Genomic DNA, 26,390 nt, shown 5'->3' on the forward strand with positions numbered 1-26,390 from the left:
GATAGTAAGTGGTGAAAGGAAGCGTGTGATGATGGTAAGTAGTCGTTAGTGATAATAATTTGATGCTGGAACCAACACTGGCACAATCTGCATGCTGCCCAACTGTCCAAGGCAAATCAAATTGAGAACCCGTTTGGCTGAGTTTATGACTTATGATTTAACGTGACTTATGACTTAATATGACTTATGTGATAAGCTGGTTGCTTAAAATATCTCTTTGAGTAATTTTGACTCATTAATGACTTAAAGATTATTAAAATTATAAGAATAAAAATAAAATTAATTTATGGGTAACTTATGACAGTGAGTAATTTTTATCAAAAAAAGAGTTAAGTCACTAAAAAAAAGTACATCAAACTAACTTCTGGCTTTAATTCAAACTTCTGACTCATTTCTAAATTTAAGTCGACTTCTGACTTATTACATAAACAGACATTTTTCAGCTTAAACTTGGAGACGACTTTAAATCCTCGCTTTAAGCCCGGACAAACGCTCTGAGATCACTAGGATGAGCGCAATCAACATAACATTGTCCAGCAAGCATCATCCAATCAAACATACAGAATCATAAATAAATATAATTTAACTCAATTCGAATATCTGAAGATTACATAGAATGTTTCTTGAACATAAAAGCAGGTAAAACATAGTCTACACAAATGCATAATAAGATTTTATTATTTGTTTCATTCAATTGCCAATACATATAAATAATAATAACTAAACATATTCAACTACTAATAAACTAGCTCTTATAACATAATGTAAATGATGATGAATACACTAACATTAACGATATCACCGGGCTTGTTTGCTCGATCATTGCGGAGGACCGCAGCTCTGACCAACTGCAGCACAATCGTTCCAACATTTTTTAAGACATAATAAATTGACCTGACCATTTAAAGGAGTACTACACATGCTAAAACATTCTCCGCAACAAGTATTTCCAGGCTTGTCACTTGCAAATACCTCATTTATGCTCATGCATATTAGTACAATTACAAACAGCGATACACATATGATTCTCTTGCTCCCCGCCATTTTGCTGTTTAATTAAGTTGTTTGGATTAAATCTGCTTTGACACTTTTATTTAGCTAATGATATGATTAAAGAAACAGGCCTGTGTGCTATTTATAACTGTGTGTGATAGGATGATATTAATTAAGTTTCGGATAATTCTTAATAAAATGATGATGTTAGCGATAATGATTCTGGATGGCTTATTATTTTTTATATTTGGATAATTTAAATGATAATGTTACCTTGCATGAATTAAATAATAAGAGGAAAAAGATAAATATTTTATAAATGTGATTTAAGAAGAAAACCCTAGTTTTCTTTTTCTCCTTTCTCGCTAGCCGCCTCCCTCTTTTCATCTCCGACGGGGCTTCCATCGGTTTTCCGGTAGAAAGCCCCAAATCTTTCCGTTTGATTGCTACTTCTTTGATTGTTCTTCCTTTTTCATTGATTTCTTATTAAATCTTTCTTTTCAGGGAAAGTTTTCTTAGATCTATATCACCGAAACTTTCGATTTTCGTTCTTATTCACATCCAGAGGCCTTTTTGAATTTGTGATTGGATCGATTATCTCCTAAGCGTCGTGGTGCAGATCTAATTGTTTTAGTTTGTTTTGATTATAGTTTGATTTTTCTCGTGTGTGATTTTTCTCCCCTTCTTTTGTGAGAGTGGTTTGGATTCATCGATAAAAACCTTTCGAGAATTGCATTTGTGGTTGATATCTCAAATGGAATTTTTGGAAAAGATGGTGAACACAGAGCAAGGATTTATACATGTACCATCGTCATTTTCAACATCGCTTATTTGTCTCATCTTGGATATGAAGACAAGCATGTTAATTTTTTCTATGTTTGTTCGACCCGATCATTCTTGTAGATGCCGTATGGCTATTATTTATTGAATTATCTCTTTTTCTTAAAAAAAAAGTAGGAAAAAGATACATGTATGTAATATTATTTATTTTAAATTTTATTTGTAACTAAATTTTAAAATAAATTTATAACATATCATATATTTGGATAATGTTAATGATAGTTTTTCAACTTATTTAAATTATTATAATGATACTAGCCTTTAACCCGTGCAAAGCACGGGCGGGTATATAATTCGTAATTTATTAATTATAATTTAAATTTTAACATTATCTTATTAGTATTTTAGAATTGATGAATTTGATTTTAAAAGAATAATGGTGGAGTTTTTATCTTGTACAACATCTCAAGTGTTTGTAATTTAAATAGTATAAAACTCTTTAATATTGTAAGAGTAAGAGAAGTTTACATGTGACAGACTTGTGGTTACAGAGGAGATGACCAAACCAAAATTTTGTACGACTACAAATTATACCAAACCAAAATTTTATACGACTACAAATTATACCTATGTTGGCTTATTATAATATAGTATAGTATAGATTATTGCATTCTGTGCTGTTAAGAGAAGAAACAGAGAAAATAGATGTAACTAAGATTTGAAGAGATATCCATAATTATTTACTTACGAGGATATGTATCCATGATTTTAATTGTTGAATTGCGTACATAATTTTAGTTGGAATGGATCTCTATATTTATATAAACGACTCTAATTAAAAATTTCATATCAATTGTCACGTTGTGTCTACAATTTTGTAGTATATATATATTTTTGACCCTCATCGAAGAACCAAAGGCTTCGCCTAACAAGGAATTTATGCACATGGGCTGGCAAGCTCTTTTAAATAATGGAACGTCGGTGTGCCCATGAGTCTTTGTGGTGGTGCTAATTACATTTGTCTCTATATGCAATGCATGTATGCATAGAGCCACTATATTTTCTATTTACCTAAGATTCTTTAAGAAACAACGTTAATTTGAAGTCCAGTTGGAACTTAATAACCTAGTTGGAACTTAATAACCTACAACCAGCTTCTCCCACAACATACTCTATGATGATCAGGAGGCTAATCTCCAAAAGGCAACTACATGTCGTCTCGAGATCAAAAACCAACATTAAACCAGCTTCTCCCACACCACTCCAACTCAAACACTATCATCTTCCTTTCCATGATCGTATGATGTCCGATGTTTATAATCCCATAATATTCTTCTATCCAAATCCACAACCATTAGCAGAAAATACAACAATATCAAATCTGCTCAAGAAATCTTTATCGAAAACACTTTCCAAGTACTACCCCTTCGCGGGCAGGCTAAGCCCTTCAGGATCCCATGTCGAATGCAACGATGAAGGTGTTCAATTTTTCGAAGCCCAAATATCATGCAAATTATCAGAGATGCTGCGAAAACCTCCAGTCAGGGAAGAAGAGGAAGGCTTCGGCCATCTCTTTCCACGTGACTCGATATGGCGTCATATGATATATTCCTTAATGTTTGTTCAGCTAAGCCAGTTTTCTTGCGGGGGAATAGCTATAGCAGTTGGCCTTTCGCACCGTGTTGCGGATGCCACCACTTTATTCTCATTTTTATTGTACTGGGCAAATTTGTCATGCACCTCGAACTTTGAAAATGGACTAATTCATCTTCAACCCTGTTTCGTGAACAAGCTGCTACCGGGATCATGTCATAACAATTTTGTTCCAAATTTCTCTTTGTATCCCCAAAAGCATTGGATCACGAAAGAGATAGTGTTTCCAAATTCAAAGATAGCGGAACTCAAAGCCAAGCTTCAAATGAACGACAAACTAGAAGGTGTAATAAGAGACCGAAGCTACACAAGAACAGAGCTACTGACTGCACTTCTTTACAGATGTGCTGGACTTGCGGCAGTTGCATCAAATTCGGGGGACTATCCAAAATCCGTCATGTTGCAGACAGTGAACATGCGACCTCTGCTGGATCCGCCGCTGCCTAAAACAAGCGTCGGAAATCTCTTCACTTATAATCACATTCCAACAAGTACAACCAGCGAGTTACAATTAAGTCCACTGGTGGGCCGAATGAAAAATGGATTGATGCAGCTTAGAGGAGTTGAGAGTCTGGAAGGAAAAGAAATCATGGTATTGATAGAGAAGTATGCGAAAAGTGGTCATAGAAAATATATTATGAGCAGCATTTGTAATATGCCGTTATATGAGGGGATGGATTTTGGGTGGGGAAGGCCTGTGAGAGCCAACGTCGTGGACGCACCGTTTGTGAATTGCATGTATTTGACGGATAGTCCTGGTAAAGATGGTATTACGGCCACTGTCAGTTTGGAGGAGCAAGACATGAAAAATTTCCTACTAGACAAAGAGCTTCTTACTTATGCTTGTCTGTAAGCTTTTTTTTTTTTTGCATCTCAATCGTCGGCTAAAATGATTAGCTAAAATAATATGAATAATGATTATGTAAAATTTGCTGAAATCGTATGAGATTATCGCATTATGCTTAGTTATAAGGAATATCGTTATTTATATTTTAAAATAGATACATGTTATATATTATTCTTTCACTTTGTTATAAATAGAATGTATTATTATTACATGATAACAGTCGGAGTTTGAACAAATATATATAATCTAACATCATGAAATTCGCTAATTCTTTTACATGTCTGGAAATTTTATTATTTGTATTACAAGCAAATTTCATCATTACAATATATGTAGTCTTAGAGGGTCACAGTGTTGATAAATCTGTACTTATTTAGCTGTGCCTCATGTTATCCAAAGACAATCATATTCTACTGCTCCATATGCATGTGAAGCTGTTAGTTCTTGTTGATCATCAAATTTCCTCCTTCTCATATCGAGATTCGACTCAATTGAGGAGATCTCAGTGTTCATTTCTCGTTAATTTCAGTCTTAAAAAACACTCATAATTTCCTTCTCCGTTTTAAGATTTTGTCCCATATTTGAACCGTAATTTTGAAACAAGTCCCTTAAAAACAATTGCTCTTCTGCCCCATGAGGCCAAGCCACCAGTGGCGGAGCCGGCCATAGATGCTAGTGGGGGCAAAAAAATTTAGTAAAATATTATTTCCTCTGTCTCATATTGCCCGTTTTGAAAAAATTACGAATATTAAGGTTTAAAATATTACTCTTAAATCTGTATAGAAATAAGAAATGAACAAATAATGTAGGACAAATTTGTTTTTTAAAAAGGACATGCATATTACTATGATGGAAGAAGCATAATTGACTATAATTTATAATCAAAAATAGTACTAGATTAAAGACGTGAACGAGTCAAAAAATTAGTGTTCTTACTGATCAAAATAAATACCGTTTTAACAAAATCAATCAGCAAGATTTTATACATACATATATATCATATATAAATATAAATATATATAAAAGTTAAAAAGTCTAGTGGGGTCCGGTGACCCCACCAGCCTCTATCTCCCTCCGCCCCTGAAGCCACGCTTATGTTAACCGAAGGACATGAGCATAGATTTGACTTTTTTTGTTGGTCAAAACATGTCTAAGTTATCGGTTACTCACTCCGTCCCAACCATTTCTTTATAATTTGCTTTTGTGGACATATATTAGACAATAGTTTTAGGGGTACCTTAGTAATCTTGGTTAATTAGTTAGTAGTTAGTTAGTTCCTGCTCTATATAAACTCATTTCCCATTCCTCTTGTAAACTAACTTTTACACAATGGAGTTTCTGTGAATTAGTTAGCTTTGTACATACACTTTATGGTATTCTTCTTCTTCACGTACTACAAGAAAAAAGCTAATAGAAACTTCAAGCATACAACTCACCATTCACACTCCACACACTAAAACAAGTAAGCAACATATATATTACAACGACACATTTTGTAGGATAGCCACCAGAACTTTGAAGTTCTCTACTTTATTGGCCACACAATACCAGATTAAATAAAGCCCAAGATTATTTATGGGTTATGGGTAGTAGTGGCGGAGACGGCGGTAGTAGCCGTGTTCTTTGGTGGCTTAAAGCCACTGGGCATTCCGTATCCTGCAGGGTTAGGGAGGAAGGGGAATGGTGGAAAGAGTGAATAACCTGATGATGGAGATGATGAATCACCTGTTGAGATATTACAATGGAGGCTCTTTTCTCTTAATTTCCAACCCCTTTCTTGGGGATACATGTTCTATATTTATACTACTTGTCTAATACTTGTGTGTGTTTTGGACCACATGTCCTTGGACCCGTAAATGGGCTTCTAGTCTAGTGGGCTGAGGCCCAACATTAGTCCCCCTCCAAAGTAGTTCCAGATCTTTAGATGTGGATTAGATTGTTTTAGAAAGCATTTTTACCGTATGTAATTTTTGTTGCTTGACAAGTTCATCGTGGCGTGGAGGCTGTGAGCCATTTTTGTAAGGAGGTACATGAGGTGATGAGGTTGATTGTGACCGTTGTGGCGAGGACTGTTGATTTGCAGAAAAACATGTACTGAACTTGGGAGGCAATAGAAGCTGTGAAGTTGAGGAGCTGGAAGCAAGTATTGGTGAACTATTGCATACTGATAATGAAGTTAATGTAGATGCCTTGATTCACATTCTAGTTTGCACGCAAAGCGGGCTTATCTCGAAGGTGATGTGCTTGGGCAGATGAAGCCTTAGGGCGTGATACCTGAGACCCGTTGTAAGGCTCTGCCTGCCATTTGAAGGACGCTCGCTGAGCTAGTGAAGCGACGATGTAGTGAAGAGGTGTGATACCCGAGACCCGTTGTAGGGCTTTGCATGCCATTCGAAGGATGCTCACTGAGCTAGTGAAGCGATGTAGTGAGGAAGCGTGATACTGGAGACCCGTTGTAGGGCTTTGCATGCCATTCGAAGGACGCTCGCTGAGCTAGTGAAGCGATGTAGTGAGGAAGCGTGATACTGGAGACCCGTTGTAGGGCTTCGAAGGACGCTCTTTGAGTTAGTGAAGCGATGTAGTGAAGAGGCGTGATACCTGAGATCCGTTGTAGGGCTTTGCCTGCCATTTGAAGGATGCTCGCTGAGCTAGTGAAGCGATGTAGTGAGGAGGCGTAATGCCTGAGACCCGTTGTAGGGCTTTGCCTGAGACCTGTTGTAGGGCTTTGCCTGCCATTTAAAGGACGCTCGCCGAGCTAGTGAAAGAATGTAGTGAGGAGGCGTGATACCTGAGACCCGTTGTAGGGCTTTGTCTACCATTTGAAGGACGCTCGCTGAGCTAGACGCTTTAAGACCTGTATTAAGATGCTTCATGAATTGGACGCTCAATGAGCAATTGAGAATGCTTCATAAATTGGACAATCAAAGAGCCATTAAGAACGCTCCAAGAGCTGTATTTAAGGACACCTCATAAGCGAGACGCCTCACAGGCGGGGCGCCTCATAGGCAGGACACCTCACAAATGAGACGCCACACAGGGGGGGCGCTTCAAAAATTGGACGCTCGAAGAGCTGTTGGAGCAAAGAGCCGAATTATGGAGTCATTTTGAGGCTATGCCTTTACTTTTAAGGATGCTCCGAGAGCTGATGGAGGGAAGAGGCGAAATATAGAGTCATTTTTAGGCTATGCCTTTTACTTTCAAGGATGCTCCAAGAGCTGATGGAGCGAAGAGGCGAAATATAGAGTCATTTTGAGGCTATGCCTTTTACTTTCAAGGATGTTCCAAAAGCTGATGGAGTGAAGAGGCGAAATATGGAGTCATTTTGAGGCAATGCCTTTTACTTTCAAAGATGCTCCGAGAGCTGATGGAGCAAAGAGACGAATTCTAGATTCATGTTGTTGTTTTTGTTTTGTTTTGTTTTTTTTTGTTTTTGTTTTGGATTCCCATAGGGACGTATGTTTGTTTCCTTTGGATCCCGTTGGGATTTAAATTTCTGTATGCTCGAAGAGCTGATGGAGCGAAGAGGCGAATTCTAGATTCTTTTTTTTTTTGGATTCCCATAGGGATGTATGTTTGTTTCCTTTGGATCCCGTTGGGATTTAAATTTCTGTATGCTCGAAGAGCTGATGGAGCGAAGAGGCGAATTCTAGATTCTTTTTTTTTTTTTTTTTTTTGGATTCCCATAGGGATGTATGTTTGTTTCCTTTGGATCCCGTTGGGATTTAAATTTCTGTATGCTCCAAGAGCTGATGGAGCGAAGAGGCGAAATATGGAGTCATTTTGAGGCTATGCCTTTTACTTTCAAGGATGCTCTGAGAGCTGATGGAGCAAAGAGGCGAATTCTAGATTCATTTTTTTTGGATTCCCATAGGGATTCAAATTTTTGTATGCTCCTAGAGCTGATGGAGCGAAGAGGCGATGAGCTGGTGAGCCGATGAGCTGATGAGCCGATGAACTACGGGAAACGATAGAGCATGGAGGCCAATCGTTGAACCACTTGAGGGTTGTGCTAGATGCTTTTCTGAAAATTTCAATACTATCTCGGTACAATGGCTCCACGCCTTCTTTTTCGATCAGATCTGAGAACATTCACTCCAAGCAGCCTTCACTCCATATTAGTTCCTCTTTTAGATCTAATTTTCCTCATGTAGTCTCTATCAAACTTGGTGGCGTCGGATCTCTTAGGTTGGCAGCTCGTATATCATCCACCGTGGTAGCGCATAGATCAGCCATCGTAGTGGCGCCTAGCTCAACAACAATGACAAAAGTATCTGAAAACAGATCGCCAAGCAACGTAGAGCATACAGGAACAGAGCTTCTTCATTGGAGATCTCAAATGTCTTCGTTGAGGTCTCGTTGGTGCTCTCTCCGGCGGCAGATTTCTTCATCCTTTCTCCGGTCATGGCATCGTCGTGATCAGCGGCATTTTATTCAGCCAGCGGGGTCAGAAGCCGTCGGGCCTTCTTCCTCACTGACATGCATCTCGTCGTTTTCATCAAACAAACGCCTGGAGAAGAAATTTGAAGGAGAAGTTTTGTTTGCAAGACATGGCTTCTCGGGAACAGGGAGCATCTCTCTCGTCGCCGGATCTGGCGGCGATTTGTGGAGCTCATCCTCGTTTCCGGTAGTAGCGTTCCGATCGGAGATATGAGTTTTTGTATGCTCCAAGAGCTGATGGAGTGAAGAGGCGAGACGCCTCATAAGCGAGACGCAACATAAGCGAAATGCCTCACAAGAGGGGCGCCTCACAGGCGAGACGCCTCACAGAGGGGCACTTCAAAAATTGGACGCTCCAAGAGCTGTTAGAGCGAAGAGCTGGTGAGCCGATGAGACGATGAAATAGGAGAGGCGATAGAGCATGGAAGCAAATCATTGAACCACTTGAGGGCTGTGCTAGATACTTTTCAAATTTTTGTATGCTCCAAGAGCTGATGGAGTGAAGAGGCGAGACGCCTCATAAGCGAGACGCAACATAAGCGAAATGCCTCACAAGCGGGGCGCCTCACAGGGGAGACGCCTCACAGAGGGGCACTTCACAAGCTGGTGAGCCGATGAACCATGAGAGGCAATAGAGCATTTGGGCAAATCGTTGAACCACCTAAGGCCTGTGCTAGATATTTTTCTGAAAATTTCAATGCTATCTCGGTTCAATGGCTCCACGCCTCCATTTTCGATCAGATCTAAAGAGATCAATTCTCTGCTCAAACTCGGTTGTGGATCCTCATTGAAGATTGCTTATGCTTTTATTCGTACCGGAGATTTCATTGCTACTACCAATATCATCATCAAAATCGAGTCTAACTTGCTTTTACTCCTTCTTTTCCGGTTGTAATAGATTCACTTGATTTGGTTGATCTACTTTGCTCTTTATAAATATTTTGTATGCATACATATAGTTATATCTTCCAACTGAATCTGAATATGCATGCTCGTTGTCCGAACTCGCTTGCGGCTCATCTTCGAAAAGCTCCGTATATTGTAATTCATGTGTGTGATTTGCCTTGAGAGATCTTCATTTTTGTTTCTGAAAATAGCTTTTGTTCACCTTTTCAATCGGAGCTTCCATCCTGGCCATCCTTGGTTGATCCGTATCTATATTTTCTTGTGTGTATTGTTTATGTGTGTGGTTGGATGAAAAGAGCCCCTCCTTCTAGCGCCAAATGTTGAGATATTACAATGGAGGCTCTTTTCTCTTAATTTCCAACCCCTTTCTTGGGGATACATGTTCTATATTTATACTACTTGTCTAATACTTGTGTGTGTTTTGGACCACATGTCCTTGGACCCGTAAATGGGCTTCTAGTCTAGTGGGCTGAGGCCCAACATCACCACTTGGCGAACCTCCAAAAAATGGAAATTTGAAATTTGGGGAGGACTGGAGGTTCCGGGACGTCGCGGAGGCCGGAGTGATGGTTGATGAGAATGTGAAAGCTACAAGAATGATTGAAAGGATGAACAGCTTGGAAATGCCCATCTTCTTGTTTCTTCTTTAGGTAATTATGAAGAATGCAGAAAATGAGAGAAGGTGGTGGCTCTTGTTGTGTGAGTATGCAAGCAGAGGCTTTAGCTTTATTTATACGGGATTGAAATGAAAAGGTCACTATACGTGGGCGCATGTCTAATTATGGGGTCATTTGGCTGGATTTAAAAAAAGTGGTTTATTGTTTAAAGTGAAGAAATGGATTATAAGTGAGAAGTTGGTTTGAACTTATATTATGACTTATAAATTATTTGGTGTTTGGATAACTTGACTTATAAGTTAGTATAGTCTGAAAAATTTTATATTATAAATTGTTTTATTTTATTAAAAAATAAATTACAATAATAGAAGATTTTTACTATTTAAATTATAATACTAAAAAACCTTTTCTTATTTAAATTTTTTACAATTAAATTACGAGAAAAAAGTTCTATGATTAGACATATGTACTTAAGACAGAATGCCAACTTTACTTTTAATAATATCTTAAAATAAAAATATTTATGTTTTATCTGTCATGCAAGCATACAATTCTCGAAAATCTAATATAAACACACTAGTATTAAGAAATGTATTAAGAAGAGGAAAAGAAGCTACACTCAGAAAAAAGCTCCAAAGGCTAGCTTTTTTTTTTTCCTAAACTTATTGAGCCCAATATAAGTGCTTCATGTAGTTAGCCAAACACAAGACGAAGCAGACGCTTCTATGTTGAAAAAGCTTGGAAGCTCATCTACCAAACACCCACTATTATATTCGCTAGGCGATCTATTTGCTGCTCTTTTTGTAGTTTCATGTTTACTGGGATTATGATTCCGGAATAACTAAATTAAAAAATATTATAAGCGTTACAATCATTTTGAATAAATATGATTTTCAGAATTTGCAACTTTTTCACCGAGTGCAGGCTTCTTTATTGAATTATTATCAAGTCGTGTAGTTATAATAATTTGAGCCCTAGTTCAAAATAATAGACTTTTTATTCATGGACAGGTGGTATGTTTTTCCTACTTCATTTCAACACAAAAATGCTGAAAATTATAAAAGGCTTTGGGAAAGTAGTTAAAAGTGAATATTCTTTACCTGTATCCGTCTCCAATTCGGGAAATTAATTATTTCTAATGAACAAGAAACCAAGTTCTTGCTTCTAGCTGTATATACACAATTATGCTAAATAAAACTCGGTGGTGCATTTCACTTTTTAGCTCTAGAGAAAAGGAGCTCCTTGCAGAATAGTGCTTAATTTTCAACTTCTGTTTGTACCTTGCTACTTTCCGTTTGAACTACACAACATAATTTGAAAGAGAAACAACAAAGCAATGAGAAAACAAGCTGAATATATGTGTGCTTCATATATAGACACGAATATATACCCATGTACTGTGGTTTTGTTTGGATCAAGATCTGGACCACTAGAAGAGCTCCACCACATTCATGTACAGCCAAATGCTGGTTCAAATTAAACACACAAATGCTCCTTTAGTTGACAAATTTTGAATTCTAGCACTAATATGCGCTCAAAGTAAAACTTAATAATTCGATGAACAATACAAACTTCTCTCTGTCGATAATTCAACATAACAATCGAACAAGCAGAATCTAATAAATTCGGGTTATTTTAGCGTATGTCCCATTTTAAATATAGTGATTTTTCAATATATCCGATTTATAGTAGAAAGTATATATATGTCCCATATTCAAAGTTATTTACTAATATATATTTTAAATTAGTGGCGGAATCAGGAATAAGATTCAGGGGCTCAAATTTGGAAGCAATCTAGAGAGGGAGACTTGGAGAGAGCAGGTTGCAAGCCTGTGGGCACCGGGAGCCGGCTGCGGGGAGAGAGATCACAGCAGAGCAGGTTGTCATTTATCGCAGTGGGAAGATGAGTTAAGGTAGTGTCAAATATGTGCATATAACTTATGAGTGTATATGTTTGAATGTATCTGTCAATGAGACTCTCTTTAGACTAACAGTAAGTCCAAAATAGAGAGAAAAAAAGAGTATGCATAAGAATTTATTATAAATATAAGATAGAGTAAGGAGAGGGTTGCCTTATATATAGTGTGCCAGTGATGTCTTATATCACTACACAACATCTTCAAGCCTTATATGGCACCTCTCTTTTTGTCCAATCCTATATTTTATACTCCCTTTGGTCTTTTTTATAAGTCATTTAGACTTTTTGCACGTAATTCTATGTGCTTTGATCACCTCCTTTAAATTATATTTTCTAAAATTTTCTTTTTCTGAATGAAAATATGAGATATTTATTTTAATTCAGAAAAAGAAAATTTTAGAAAAAATAATATTAAGTAGGCGGTCAAAGCACATAGAATTATGTGTAAAAAATCCAAGTGACTTATAAAAAGGACCAAAGGGAGTAATAAATTATCACTAGGATAAGGCATGTTGTTGGAGTATACATATGTGTATAGTGTCCTAAATCATTAGGAAATTATATCTTATTATATATTTAAGGTTTTTTCTAGGACACTGTTGGACTTGCTCTAAGACATCTCTTTGACTAGTTCTAAGTGCCTAAATTATATTGACATGTCTAAGACATCTCTTTGACTAGTTCTAAGTGCCTAAATTATATTGACATCAATAATCCAGCTGGAACTGAAAAAAATATATACGGTTTTTCCGAGGTAAAGGGGCTCTAGTATACCCTAACCCCCTCTCGTTCTGCCACTGTTTCAAATTATACATAAATATATAAATATAAATATTTGACCAACGTTAATTTTACAATTTTTAAAGATATATTAGTCTTTTTTACACGTATCTTTAAGAGTTTTGACTGCATATTTAAAATTATTATTTTTAGATAGTTTTTTTGTGAATTAAAATATTAGTGCCATATTTTTATTCATAAAAAGAAAATTTTAAAAATAATATTTATAAGTGAACAGTCATAATTCTTAAAAATATGTGAAAAAAGTCAAAGGCTATTATATCCTAACACAATATTTGTTTTCTTGGATTTGATTAGGCATATTTCTGACGTGGATCTAGCAAGATTGAACAAGAAGCATCACAGCAGAAGAGAATGGTCCTTTGTTTGGACACCATCATTAGATTATTCACCATCAAAGGAACTGGTTGGTATTCTCTCCGTCCCTTTTTATCTGTCCATTTTGGAAAAAAAAACACATACTAAAAAATAATTGATTGTATAAACTTTTTCATTAAATAGTTTTAATTAATATATTGAAAATGGAGGAATACTCCTATTTTATGTTTTGAAAACATGAATTAACCAACTTTTAAATAAGTCAAGTCTTGAAAATTGAAATTATGGAGATATATTTGAAAAACTATCATTAAATTAGTTTTGAAAGTTTAAATGGACAGATAAATAGGGACAAATTTTTACTTATAAATAGGCACGGAGGGAGTATTAGATTTAGCCATTGCTGAGAAGATTGTTCATTCCCTATTTATGTGGAACCAATCTTAATATATGAAGACAGATTCTCAAAGAATTGGGCACCAGGCTAACCACTTCCATCAGTAGTAGAGGTACGAAAATTGTCTTGCCTGGATTCAGTCACTTTGTTTATGATTATAAAAACAATTTTTTACTCAATTTAACTGGCATAAATAGATTAAAAACTGGCTACTCAAATTAAGCTAATGTCCGACCTTCTGGGATATGACTCTAATGTTGTGTTTGGTTGGGAAGAATGGAATGGAATTGAATGAAATGAGTAAAATTACTTGGAACTAATAAAGATAGGGGGAAGTTTTGGAATAAATGTAAGTGAGAGCAAAATTGATATGATAAGATTTGAGAAGAAATTGGGGGTAGGAGAGAATGGAGCATTCCATCTCAAATTGAAAGTATGATCTCTAATGTAAGGAATGGAAAGGAGGAAGGAATGAAATTTGTTAACAATTGCCCATAATATAGTTTATTTTTCATTCCATTCCTTCCGGAATCATTCACCCCAACCAAACACAACATAAGAATATATGTAACTTTGGGAGTGAATCCTCACATGAGAGAGATCTTCCAAAGTTATCCCTTTACTCAGCCTACACATTTTTGGCTCATCTCCTGACATAGTATAAATAATTCATGATAAAATTAAACGTACACTGAAGAATGAGGTTACTAAAAATATGTTTTTAAGATGTTTGGACGAGTTCTCAATAGTTGAAGTGCAAAGAGTTCTACGCGTGTTCAACAAAAAGAAATCCAACACTCAAATGATAGAATTCAAATTGTTGAAACTCCACAGAAAAGACTAGTCTTGAAAGAAAAAATTAGATTAGAAAGCCTAGGAAGAAATTGTACATGACAAAAGTATTTAGATGAATATAAAAAAAGCTCAAGAGTTATGCAGAGTATCAGCTCTGATGATCAAGTGAATGCATGCATCCCATACTATATTGATTAATGAACACCCCACTCGCTGATATAGGGACAAGTTGACAAAATCAACAAACAAATTTACGGGTAAATTTAAACAATTGAATCGGAAGTTAAATATATGATGTTAAGCAATAAACACTCTGAAGAATTCTTGATGTAAGAAATAGACTTTTTGAAATTCTCACTATACTCAACAATGGAAGCCGATAATAATGATCATGGACCTCTCAAATTGCTATAAGTCTTCGAGTCGAGATTATAACTTCTGCCAGCATGGACTCTGGGGGCTAGGGGATGCTGGAGCTCCCCCTAAACGTGGAAAAAACAATGTATATTTTTTTTTCGGCCCCGCTAAATTAGTGTGATGTTAGTATAATTTTTTTTAGCCCCCGCTCAATTATAAATGTCATAGAGAGGGACTTATTAGAAAAAAAGGAAAAGAAAAGGCACTTAGTCTAAAGAGAGTCTAATTAACAAATACATTCAAACTGAGAGCAACTATAACAAACTCCTTAACTTTTCTCTAAAAATAATATAAACAATCAACTCTTAACTATTTAAGAAGTAAATTACACAATATCTCCAACAATATTCCCTACATGCGCTCTCTATCTATATCTGTTAGGAGCTTGTTGGAGTTCATTTCATCTCCATATTCTTGAAATTCATGCTAAAGAGCCCATATGAAGAATCTTTTGGACACTTCTCAATTACTAATGATTTGTCATAAGTTTTGCAACAAGAACTTGAAATATTATAAATACTATGACAATGGTTCGAAGTATGAAAATTAAATTGCAGCTATTAAGAGAGAAAGAATGAGAGACATTTTTAGAAGATGTTCAGTGTTATAAAATATTAAAACTTGTTTACTAACCTTTTTATTCAACAGTTTATTGATCTTATTTCCCATGAGATGGATAACCGTTTTACAGAAGGAAACATAGAGCTGCTACTATATATTTGCTCTTTGGATCCTAGGAATTAATTTTCTGCCTTGCACAATTTTATCCAAAAGATATCTCTTTACTAGACCTCGAGTTGTTATCAAATGAGTTAGACAAGTTTATCAATGATGTGAGCGCGGATAAAGATTAATCTGAACTTTAAAGTATAGGAAATATTTCTATCATGACGGTTAAGACACACAGATTCTGGTTGAGTTAGCTCTAGTTTTATTTGTTGTCATTGCTATTGTTGAGAGTTTTTTCTACTATAAAAACAATCATGACTTATCAGCGTGATAGGACGGGAGATGCATAACTGAATGATAGTATGACGATATATATTGAAAAAGCTATTTATGCAAGTATAGATGAAAAAATATTTCAGCCCCCTTAACTTTTAGTCCTGGTTCCGCCACTGAGCATGGAAAGGGTACGATTTGAAGATGTTATCGAAATGGATGGTCGTCTAGTAAAAGATACGTTATCGAAAAGGGTTATGTCACATAGTCTTTGTCTTCCAACAGAAAGGAGGGTGGAAATTTTAATATCTGCAGTTTCACTAGTGATTCAATAACTTGAAAACTGAAAATTAAACTGATGATCGGATGAATGGTTTTTATCTGCTCTAGTTTATCTTTGGATATTTTTCGCCCAATCACATTATCTATCAATCTTGAAATTAAAATAGAAATATCTATTAATAATTAATCGTTCGTTCATCAACTCCTATAATGATCCGTATTCATTAGTTACGAGTTTGTCACTTTAATTAAGCGTGTTTATCATTAACAAGTTATATTCGATGCGATTTTTTTTATTCCTCCTTTATTTTGTCATTCTTGTTCCTTCTATTCTCATCACATATCAATTACTAATTACAAACTATTTTAATCACGAGATTAAGGATTAATTAATAAGAATAGCTAGATTAAGTGAGATTCTAATACTATATATTTTTATACTAAATTTTCCTTTATAATCGTCTTAATAATCTGCAGATCGAAGAAAGCTCATGTGAATTTATTAAAGAAATAAATTATAACATGCATCAGGGATATATGTTGTTAACAAAATGGAATCCAATAATAATGACAGTAATTATACATAACCTTTATAACTTCTTTGGTCACCAATTCGACAGTACAATGCGCACACGAGTGATGCGAGCCTTGATGGTTTCACAATCTGAATGCATGGCATATTTTATTGTATAGTTGGCCAAATACGAACACTAATTACCTTATACCAAACTTCAAGCATACAATTCAACTTTCACACTCCACACACTAAAACAAGTAATTAAACAACATAGCATATTTTTGTAGCATAGCCATAAGAACTTTGAAGTTTCATGACTGGGGCACACAGTACCAGATTAATAGGACCCGAGATTATTTATGGGGTATGGGTGGTGGTGGCGGCGGTAGCAGGTGGCATATAGCCACCGGGGACTCCATTGGCAGGGCTGGAGAAGAAGGGAAACGGTGGGAAGAATGAGAACCCTGATGATGGAGGCGATGAAGAATCACCACTTGGTGATCCTCCGAAAAATGGGAAATGGAAAGTTGGGAAGGCCTGGAGGTTTCGAGACGTCGCGGAGGCCGGAGTGAGGGTTGATGAGAAGGTGAGAGCTACAAGAATGATTGAGATGATGAACAGCTTGGAAATGGCCATCTTCTTGTTTCTTCTTTGTAGAAAATGAGAGAAGGTGATGGCTCTTGTTGTGAGTATGCATGCATAAGTTTTGGCTTTATTTATATAGGATTTCAAATGAGAAGGTCACTATACGTGGGCGCATGTCTAATTTGTTAGGTTGTTTATTTGTAATTCTTTTTGTACTTAAAGCAAGTCTCAGAGGATTGTAAGGTTGAATATTTTTAGTTGTCTAGATTAAATTAGTATTAAAATAAATTATATGTTGAATTATTTAAAAAATTCGAAAATTTAACAGATGACCTGGGGCCTTGAGTACCAAAGTTATCCCCATGAGATCCTGCTTTTACTTTTGTTGTGAGAACAGCAGTCTGCTTGCAATTATGGTAAAGTCATTTTTTAACCTTTTCACCGAGTGCATTCTTTTTATAGAATTTTTAGTAACTCGTGTAATTACTAAAATTTGAACCCTAGTTCAAAATAATAGACTTTTGCATTCGTACACAGGTGATACATTTTTTCACTTCATTTCAGCACAAAAATGCAGAAAATAATAGGGTTTGAGAATGTTAAACGTGAATACTCTTCGTATCTATCCGGAGACGCAAAATTTCTGCAGAGGACGTCCGTCTCCGATTCAGGAAATTAATAATTTCTGTGAAAAAGAAACAAGAACAACTCTATAATTGACATGCATGGAGTTTCTAAATATCTCATGGTAGACAATATATATACACACACATATATCAAAATTCATCATTTAATCGAAAATTCAGCTCTACGGATGTGATCACGTATGAAAATAAATAGATATACAAATTTCATAAGATTCAGTAATAACTTTTGAAACATAAAACTAATTATCACATGCATGCGAAAAAAGTAAGTAAATAAAGAAGCGGAATTATTATCAACCGGGACATCTCCAATCACATAAAATTCTTAACTAAAAACCAACTTTTTAAAATTGAATATATTTATCAAACACATGTTCAACAAGATTACACGTCATATATTATCATATAATAATATATTTTATTTATATAACTTGAAATAGTAATAATATATTATCTTTGAAATATAGTCAATATTATCGAAGAAAAATATATCAAATGATAACAAATTTTGTATCTGTGTATTATAAATTTAATTTAACCAATTATTGGTTATACTATTTTTAATCGAGATGCTCTAACAATATGGTCTCAGAAAAAGTTTTTGAATTTTCATCACGGAGAGAATAGGAGTGAGGTTAGTCGCTTCCTTTCATTTACTTTTGTTTCATCGATCGAGCAAAGAACAAATAATTGTAACTAATATATAATTTTTATTTTACTAAATAAAAGTTACTTGTTGCAAACAATTCGAAGAACCTAACACCTTTTATAATAGGCCACAGCAAAAGAATTTCATGGTCCAATAATTTGATTTGCTTGTCCTTGAAAAGGAAATACTGTGACACACACACATAGTGACACATGATGCTTGGTTGATAGTCGAAGTCGATACTTGATACTGAAATTTCATGGTCAAAAAATTACTCCCTCCGTCCCGGTCAATAGTATACATTGGGGGACGGGGGCGCGGCACGGACTTTAATGCTTCAATATAGTATAGTTCTGTAAATTATTTTTAAGATTTTCTTTTTTTGTATAAAAATATAACATTTATACTTTTATACAAAAAAAGAAAATCTTAAAAATAAGTTGTAGAACTATGTTTTATGAGAGTCTTAAAAAGCGTGTCGAGCAGTGAAAAAAAACCGTATACAATTGACTGGGACAGAGGGAGTAATGTCTTAAGGTCCCGCAGACCCACAATCTCTCACCTCACATGTCAATATTGTCGGAAATAAGAAGATCGAAAATGAGTTTAAGTGAAAATAGGAAATTTAAATTTACATTGTCAAGTACAGATATTTGTTTCACTCAAAATTTTCACAATCATGGTGGCATTCTCATATTCCAAATTATTGGTCTGTCAAATCAGGGTAAATTAAATTTACCTTAATAATTTATCCCTGTTTTTATACGTACATATTCACGTTTTTTTTATCTCTTGTATTCTTTTTATCACTCCCTGCGAATTCATACTGATTCATTCTATGATTATTGACTTGTATACACTCCATAACAACTATGATTATCTTCTCAATTATACTTCTTTTAATTTCAATTTGTGGAGAATTAGTTATATATTCCTACTTTACGTGATTTTGTCATGCAAAATGATAAATACGTGATTATTGCGGTTACTAAAATAGGATTTGGGTGTTTAATTATGTGCAGGTGCTTTGTATATTCATCAAGTAGCATATGTTAGATATTTTTTAAGATCCAGCTGACTATATATTCTTCTATTAATGTTTGATAGTTAAAATAATTTTGAATTTTATTTACAGGTTCTGAATCAACATGTCTATCAACGAGGTTGATGCTGAAATTACTTAATACTGATCCAGTGTGAAAACTCTCACATAAAATATGTTGAAGAGGGATATACAGAATCACACAATCCAAATGATATTACATATATACCCGAAGAAGAACTCATATTTGGACGAGTATTTTCTACGATAAATGAAACTTATTCTTTTTACAAAACTTATGCACTACACAAGGGATTTGGAATTCGCATATGTGATTTGATTAAGTTGAGAGCCACGAATAATGCAAGGAGGGGATAAAATACTTAGCAGATTAAAGACAAGTTGGAAAAGAAGTTAGACATCATCGGGGGTACAAGAATAGATTGTAAAGCAAAATTGAAAATATCATTGAAGAATGGTGAATGGTTTGTTGATAAGTTTTATGATGTGCACAATTATGATCTTATACATACTCCGTTAAAAGTATTGAAGTACAGGTCTAATAGTAGATTTTATCGTATTGAAACATGCAAGAATTTAATTTCTGAACTTAATCAAAACGACCTAAAACCTTCAGAAATTAGAAGGGTAGTTAACGTTGTTAGTGGATCTAGTGAAGTTGATATTATTTCGAGACAATGTTATGACTATCTACGGTCTGAGCGAAAAAATTATGTTAGTAAAGACTGCTATTTGTCTTTATGAAATTGTTAAGCATTTTCAAGAAAAAGCTGCCGAACATAACAGTCACTACTTAATAATGGATCTTCATAAAGATAAAACTCTAAGAAGTGTTTTCTAGACAGATGGGAGATCAAGGTCATCATATATGAAGTTTGGTGATGTTGATGTTACCTACAAGGCGAATAAATTTAAAATGTCATTTGTTCCATTTATCCGTGTAAATCAACATAGCTAGTCCATTTTATTTGGTCGATTATTAGAGGATAAAAATTGATTATATTCTGATAATCTTAATTCAGAATTCATCCCGTCTAAATTTGAGCAAGTCAGAATCAAATGCAATAACAAAAACTTAAACCGAAACTTGTTACATTGCCTTTGTTTCTTAATACTAACAGTTATTAATTTTTTTGACTATATTTAAATTTTCAAAAAAGAACAAACTTGTATATTCCAAATTTAAAAAAAGAACAAATAGTTATAACAAAATTTTAATTTCTTATATTTCTTTCAAATAATAATTGAATTTTAAATGTTTGCTTGATATGAATTAAACAATCATTACTCTCTCTTTTTTCGTCGGTCATTACTCTCAAATATTCTAGGATTATTAAGCAAAAAAAATTACTACGATTCGCAAAAATTAGTGTACTATTGGGCCTCATCCCACTTAGAGAGGAAAGCCCAATACCAAGCCCAATAAATACCAAACCCAATAAAGGGATCCATCAGAGATTAACACCAAGGAAAGGGTTGTAAATTCAGAGAGGAAAAGAGAATACTTGTAAGGCTGTAAGCCCCAACGTGTATGAACCAGAGTGTTCTTCATTTGGAAGTTAATCAACGACCTCTCATGTGCTTTTTTTTTTTTTTTTTGTAAGACCTCTCACGTGCTTTAATCTTTAACTTTTTTTACATAATCATGACTACCGCTTTTGCTTTTAGTATTGGAGAACCCTTTAACTTTCTAATGCAATCAGAAATCGGGAATCGGACCTAATCGGTTGAACTACCGATTCAGGATTAATCGGAAATCGGGATTAATCGAAAGGATTAATCGGAGTGAAAATCGGATTTATTTTGATATTAATTATATTCATAAACTCTATAATTATTCATATTTAAAGTATTATAATATTTTAATTTTAATAATTTATTATATATGCTTCGATTAGGAAATATATATAAAGATTAATTTGAATTCAAAAATCGACTCGGTGACCGACCTTGCAGGGGATTAATCTGTTAAATCGGAAATTTTTAGAACACTGAATACAACATATTATGATATAATTATTACACGGAAATAAATCAAATCACATCAACTTCTGAACGAAGAATGAAATACAAGAGAGTAACACGAACAAAACAAAAACATTCAGAGCAAATATTGATACAGAACCAAGTAGGAGTAGAATAAAATAGGCACACAAACAGATAAGCAATATTACAACACGAAAAGGTCTCTAGGACTCTGAACATCGAACATGGAAAACAGATTTAAATATAAGTGCAGTATTGTAGTGTGGGAATGTTGATCATGGAGTGTTTGAGTGAGGGACAGGGATGGATGGGAGTGTTGGCTTGGGAAGCTCAGGGACATGAGGCAGCTCTGGCTTTGGGATTGTTGGCAACTCGGGTTTCGGTAGAGCTGGGACATGGGGAAGTTCCACCTTAGGTAGTTCGGGTTTTGGTAGAGCTGGGACATGGGGAAGTTCCACCTTAGGCAATTCAGGTTTTGGTAGTGCTGGGACATGGGGAAGTTCCACCTTAGGCAATTCGGGTTTTGGAAGTTCCACGGGTTTTGGAAGTTCCACCTTGGGCAATTCGGGTTTTGGAAGTTCTACGGGTTTTGGAAGTTCCACCTTAGGCAATTCAGGTTTTGGAAGTTCTGCGGGTTTTGGAAGTTCGACCTTAGGCATTTCAGGCAAGGTTGTCTCCAAGAGGTGGCGAGCGTCTGCAAACAATTCTGTGCCACACATTGATGTTAGTGTCACAACTGCGAGCACTAGGAGAGCTGAGAAATGATATGAACTGGCCATCTTTTGGTTGATATGATAAAAGCTGGTAGATATAGGAAACGAAGTGTTTTAAGCTTGGTTGAGTATGTTTAGTGTTGGTGCAATTAGGCTTATATATAGGTGATGGCTGAGGGAAGTTGCAACTTCATTAGACTAAAATATGGTTTGGTGGGAAGATTTGGGCACTGCGGCATTGGTAGTTCAACTGCTCCTCCATATCATATCAAAATTTCTACAAGTAACTGATTTGTCATCAGAAAGGATTGTTAGATAACTTAGATGTGCATCAACTTATTAATAAATTATATTACACATATACAAGTCATCCCTCCCTAAACCTGTTTTTGTATTTTGAAAAAAATACCTTCTCTAAAAAGTTATGGTGGATCCCGACAATCACTTTTTGCAACAATCTTTTCGCGGTATTTTATCGATGAAAGACACAACACAATTGATGTGAATGCATGGAATCGCAGAAATCTTTTTGTGGTATTTTATCGCTGAAAGACACAACACCTAATTTTTTGATATGAATGCAGGGGATCACATCGCCTGTTTACGGTTTAGATACTCATTCTATGATTTTTTATCTTTCCGCTATAAAAAAGATGGGACAGTTTGTTGTCAACAAACACTTATCAGGTATCTCCACCCAAAAGTTCGCGGTCATGCACTCATGCTTATGAAGTTTTCTCAGTGAGGCGTTGGGAAAAAACGTCAGATAACTCCAATCCAGTACAAGTCTTTTTCTCTCACAGTTACCCTGGTGACAATATACAAGTTTGTGCGAGGCAGAAATAACATTCGATTTATTAAACTACTAGTCGCGCGGGATCCTGATTTTTCTGCTACATTAGGATTTGCAGATGAGCGGCCGGAAAAATCCAAACAATATCCATGCTTTCTGATACGATGCACCTGTTAATGTTGCATGTTTTTTCACTCAACTTTAAGCACTTAACCTTTTATTATCATCAAACGTACATCCAGAGAAATATCTGCTGTGTGTTATGAGCAGAGGACTAGAGATCAATATCGAACCTGGTGCAAATATTTTGCTAAGAAAATTATGTTGTTTTTGGTTATATGATGAATGAATTAATGAAATGAACTCTAAACTATGTTATTTTTATGGACAATCATTTCTTCGTTTAGTTTATTTCCTCGTTTCATTTCCAACATTATATACCACATATCGCACCGAGAAAAAAAATGCTTCTTTCTCACATACTCATTTGTTTTCCAAATCCCATCCTAACAAGTTCGCACTTATCTTAAAAAATTTCAAAACTTTACTCCCAACTCTCTAACTTTTTCAGTTATCGTTACTTATTTCATTTCATCACATTCCGATGTCTTCAACTAAACACTAATATTATATCTCTAAACTTTATGTAAATACAATTGTGAATATTCCGACCAGTATTATAAAAAACGCAAATCGGTTGTCACTGACGTAGGCACCTTCAGCTTAAGTGGTCAAGCAGACGCTTAAGCGGGTCTGTAAGCGGATTAATATATATCTAAATATGAAGTTTTAATATTAACTAGCTTATAACCCGTGCAATGCACGGGCTGTTAACATATTTGTTATTTTATTATATATATTTTAAAGTTACCTAATTTTATTGTAAAAATAAAATTATGATAGAATAACATGGTTTAATAAATTTTTTACTTAATAGTTGGATAAATTCTTCATAGTTAAGTCCGTCAAATGGCTAATTGAAAATTAGGTCGAACATATATATTTTAATGAGAATGTTAAAATATTTTTTTTACATGTTATAATTTAAGGTGGCCTATAAACTCAGATATAAACTAACCAATCAACCTTTGATATTTCGTTATTAATAATTAATAATATGGTATAAAACATACGCATGAAACCAAATACCTCCCCATCATACTAACCTAAATTTAATGTTTTGGTTTAATTGATAATAAAAAATATACTATAACATGTTATAAATTCAAGAGCTCCGTGGGTCGAATACCAAACGATTCACCAAACTCAACTAACCGACCAACCAAGTGAATTTTTATTTTTGGCTTTAATAGTGTAATAATATATAGTATATGACAGATTTGTAATATTTCTTTTAATATGAGATCATTAGAGTATTTAAAAATAATGTTATTAATGTATTTTGGTTGAATAATATCACATGTTATTTATTAATAATTATAATGATATTATATTTTTATATATATGGCGCCCGTGTTAATTGTAAAAACTCAGTTTTTTTAGTTAGAAAATCTAAAAAAGATAAAGCGTTTTGATTAAAAAGACAATTACTATGTTGCTCGATATTATTTTAGAAGATTGAGTTTTTTTTATCTAAAAAATATATAAAAGATAATTTATTTTAGTTAAAAAGAATAATTGGTTATATATATAGATACGCCCGTACTTCGGCCCAAGTACCGACCGCCCGACCAATATAATAATACTCCCTCTATTTTTTATTATTTGACTTTTAGACTTTTGGCACACATCTTTACGTATAAATATGTCGCCCATGTCCGTATTAATTGTAAAAAATTAATTTTTAGTTGGAAAATTTATAAAAAGATAATATATTTTAGTTAAAAAAGTAATTACCATGTTTCTCAATGTTATTTTAGAAGATTGAGTTTTTTAGCCAAAAATATAAAAAAGTAATATATTTCAATTAAAAGGATTATCTGGTTATATAGATAGGCCCGTACTATGGCCCAAATTAAAAAGAATAATTGGTTATATAGATAGACCCAGAATAATTGGTTATATAGATAGGCCCGTATTTTGACCCAAGTACTGACCTACCAAACTTTTAATGTTTCAGTTTTAAAAGGATTATTATTAATTGGTTATATAGATAGGCCCGTACTTTGACCCAAATTAAAAAGAATAATTATTTATATAAATAGGCCCAGAATAATTGGTTATATAGATAGGCCCAAGTACCGACCGACCGACCAAACTTTTAATGTTTCGGCTTTAATAGTATAGTATAGATATATTTAAAAATAAAATTATGATGTGATAAAAATTTAAATTTATAATATTCTTATAAAATATTTTTAAATTTTTTAATATAATTAAATTTATATTAGAAAAAATTTAATATTTTAAAATTAAAAATTAGCAAGTTAACATCGTTTTGACCGCTTATTCCACTTAATCCGCTAAATAATTCGCTTAATCTTGAAACACACTTTATAACCCGTTTGGTACAAAATCGAAGCGTTTTAGACCGAATCCATTTAGGCGGCCGCTTAATGCGCGTTTTAGACCACTCATTACAACCGGACACTACAATAAAGGAGAAGCAAAAGCATGACAATTTAGCCCTGGATATCAGAGTTGGTCACAGTGCAATAAAGGAGAAGCTTGATAGCGAAGATTTACTACAAAATGAATTTACAAGAAAGGAATCAGCTGAGGGGATCAAGATCCAGAAGGGGGAAGATAATGTGCTAAACCTACGCAGTACCGAAAAATTGTAGGTTGGTTCTTGACATGACTGGAAGTAGCTTTTAGTACATTCCGATCATCCTGGGATTTTGCAGGAAAAACCTGGTCTCATGGTTCGATGAATCAACAAGGAATTTGGGGCTTACAGATATGTTACCGCCATTACTTCTAGTTCTACTATGCACTGAAAAACTAAGATCTGTTTGATCTGTTCGTCAAATTATCATACTTGTTCTGTGCCTGATAGAACAGAGAAAACAATGTGTATGCTATTATAGCGTGTTCCAGGCAGTGAAAATATGGCATAGATAGCTGGGAGTCCTCTACAAATTTATGAAATCTACGAAGTCACTGAAATCCATCAAAGTATATATAATCCATTAACATAGAATAGAATTAAAGAAAACCTAAAAGTTCTAATACAATTTTACAGACTCTTTTAACACTGTTGATCATCAAAAATATGACCTCGCCAGTGTAACTGTGGCATATGCTATGTGTTATAAACATATCTTATAACCAAACTTGGTACAGATAGTTTAATGCAGTCTATTATTTCATGCAGTTGGATTTATCATTTAGCTCTGTTTTACTTTAAACTAGAAATTCCCCCGCCTATAGA

At 34.6% G+C, this 26,390-nt stretch overlaps 2 protein-coding genes across 2 annotated transcripts; one reads left to right on the forward strand and one right to left on the reverse strand.

Moving 5' to 3' along the window:
• The first annotated feature begins 2,883 nt into the window (after positions 1 to 2,883).
• On the forward strand, positions 2,884 to 4,441 carry LOC108226096 (acyltransferase Pun1). The gene has a single exon (XM_017401047.2). The coding sequence runs from the start codon at positions 2,948 to 2,950 to the stop codon at positions 4,277 to 4,279; it is 1,332 nt and encodes a 443-aa protein (XP_017256536.2). The 5' UTR covers positions 2,884 to 2,947; the 3' UTR covers positions 4,280 to 4,441.
• Positions 4,442 to 21,825: 17,384 nt separating this feature from the next.
• LOC108192995 (protein PELPK1) lies at positions 21,826 to 22,329 on the reverse strand. Its single transcript, XM_017359552.2, has one exon. The coding sequence runs from the start codon at positions 22,327 to 22,329 to the stop codon at positions 21,826 to 21,828; it is 504 nt and encodes a 167-aa protein (XP_017215041.1).
• Positions 22,330 to 26,390: the final 4,061 nt, after the last annotated feature.

The sequence above is a fragment of the Daucus carota genome, chromosome 6 (genome assembly GCF_001625215.2).
Source record: "Daucus carota subsp. sativus chromosome 6, DH1 v3.0, whole genome shotgun sequence".
Lineage (NCBI taxonomy): Eukaryota > Viridiplantae > Streptophyta > Magnoliopsida > Apiales > Apiaceae > Daucus > Daucus carota.

Bases quoted from the DNA above. Each gene is read 5' to 3' on its own strand.
- LOC108226096 (XM_017401047.2), top strand. From the start codon at position 2,948: ATGATGATCAGGAGGCTAATCTCCAAAAGGCAACTACATGTCGTCTCG.
- LOC108192995 (XM_017359552.2), bottom strand. From the start codon at position 22,329: ATGGCCAGTTCATATCATTTCTCAGCTCTCCTAGTGCTCGCAGTTGTG.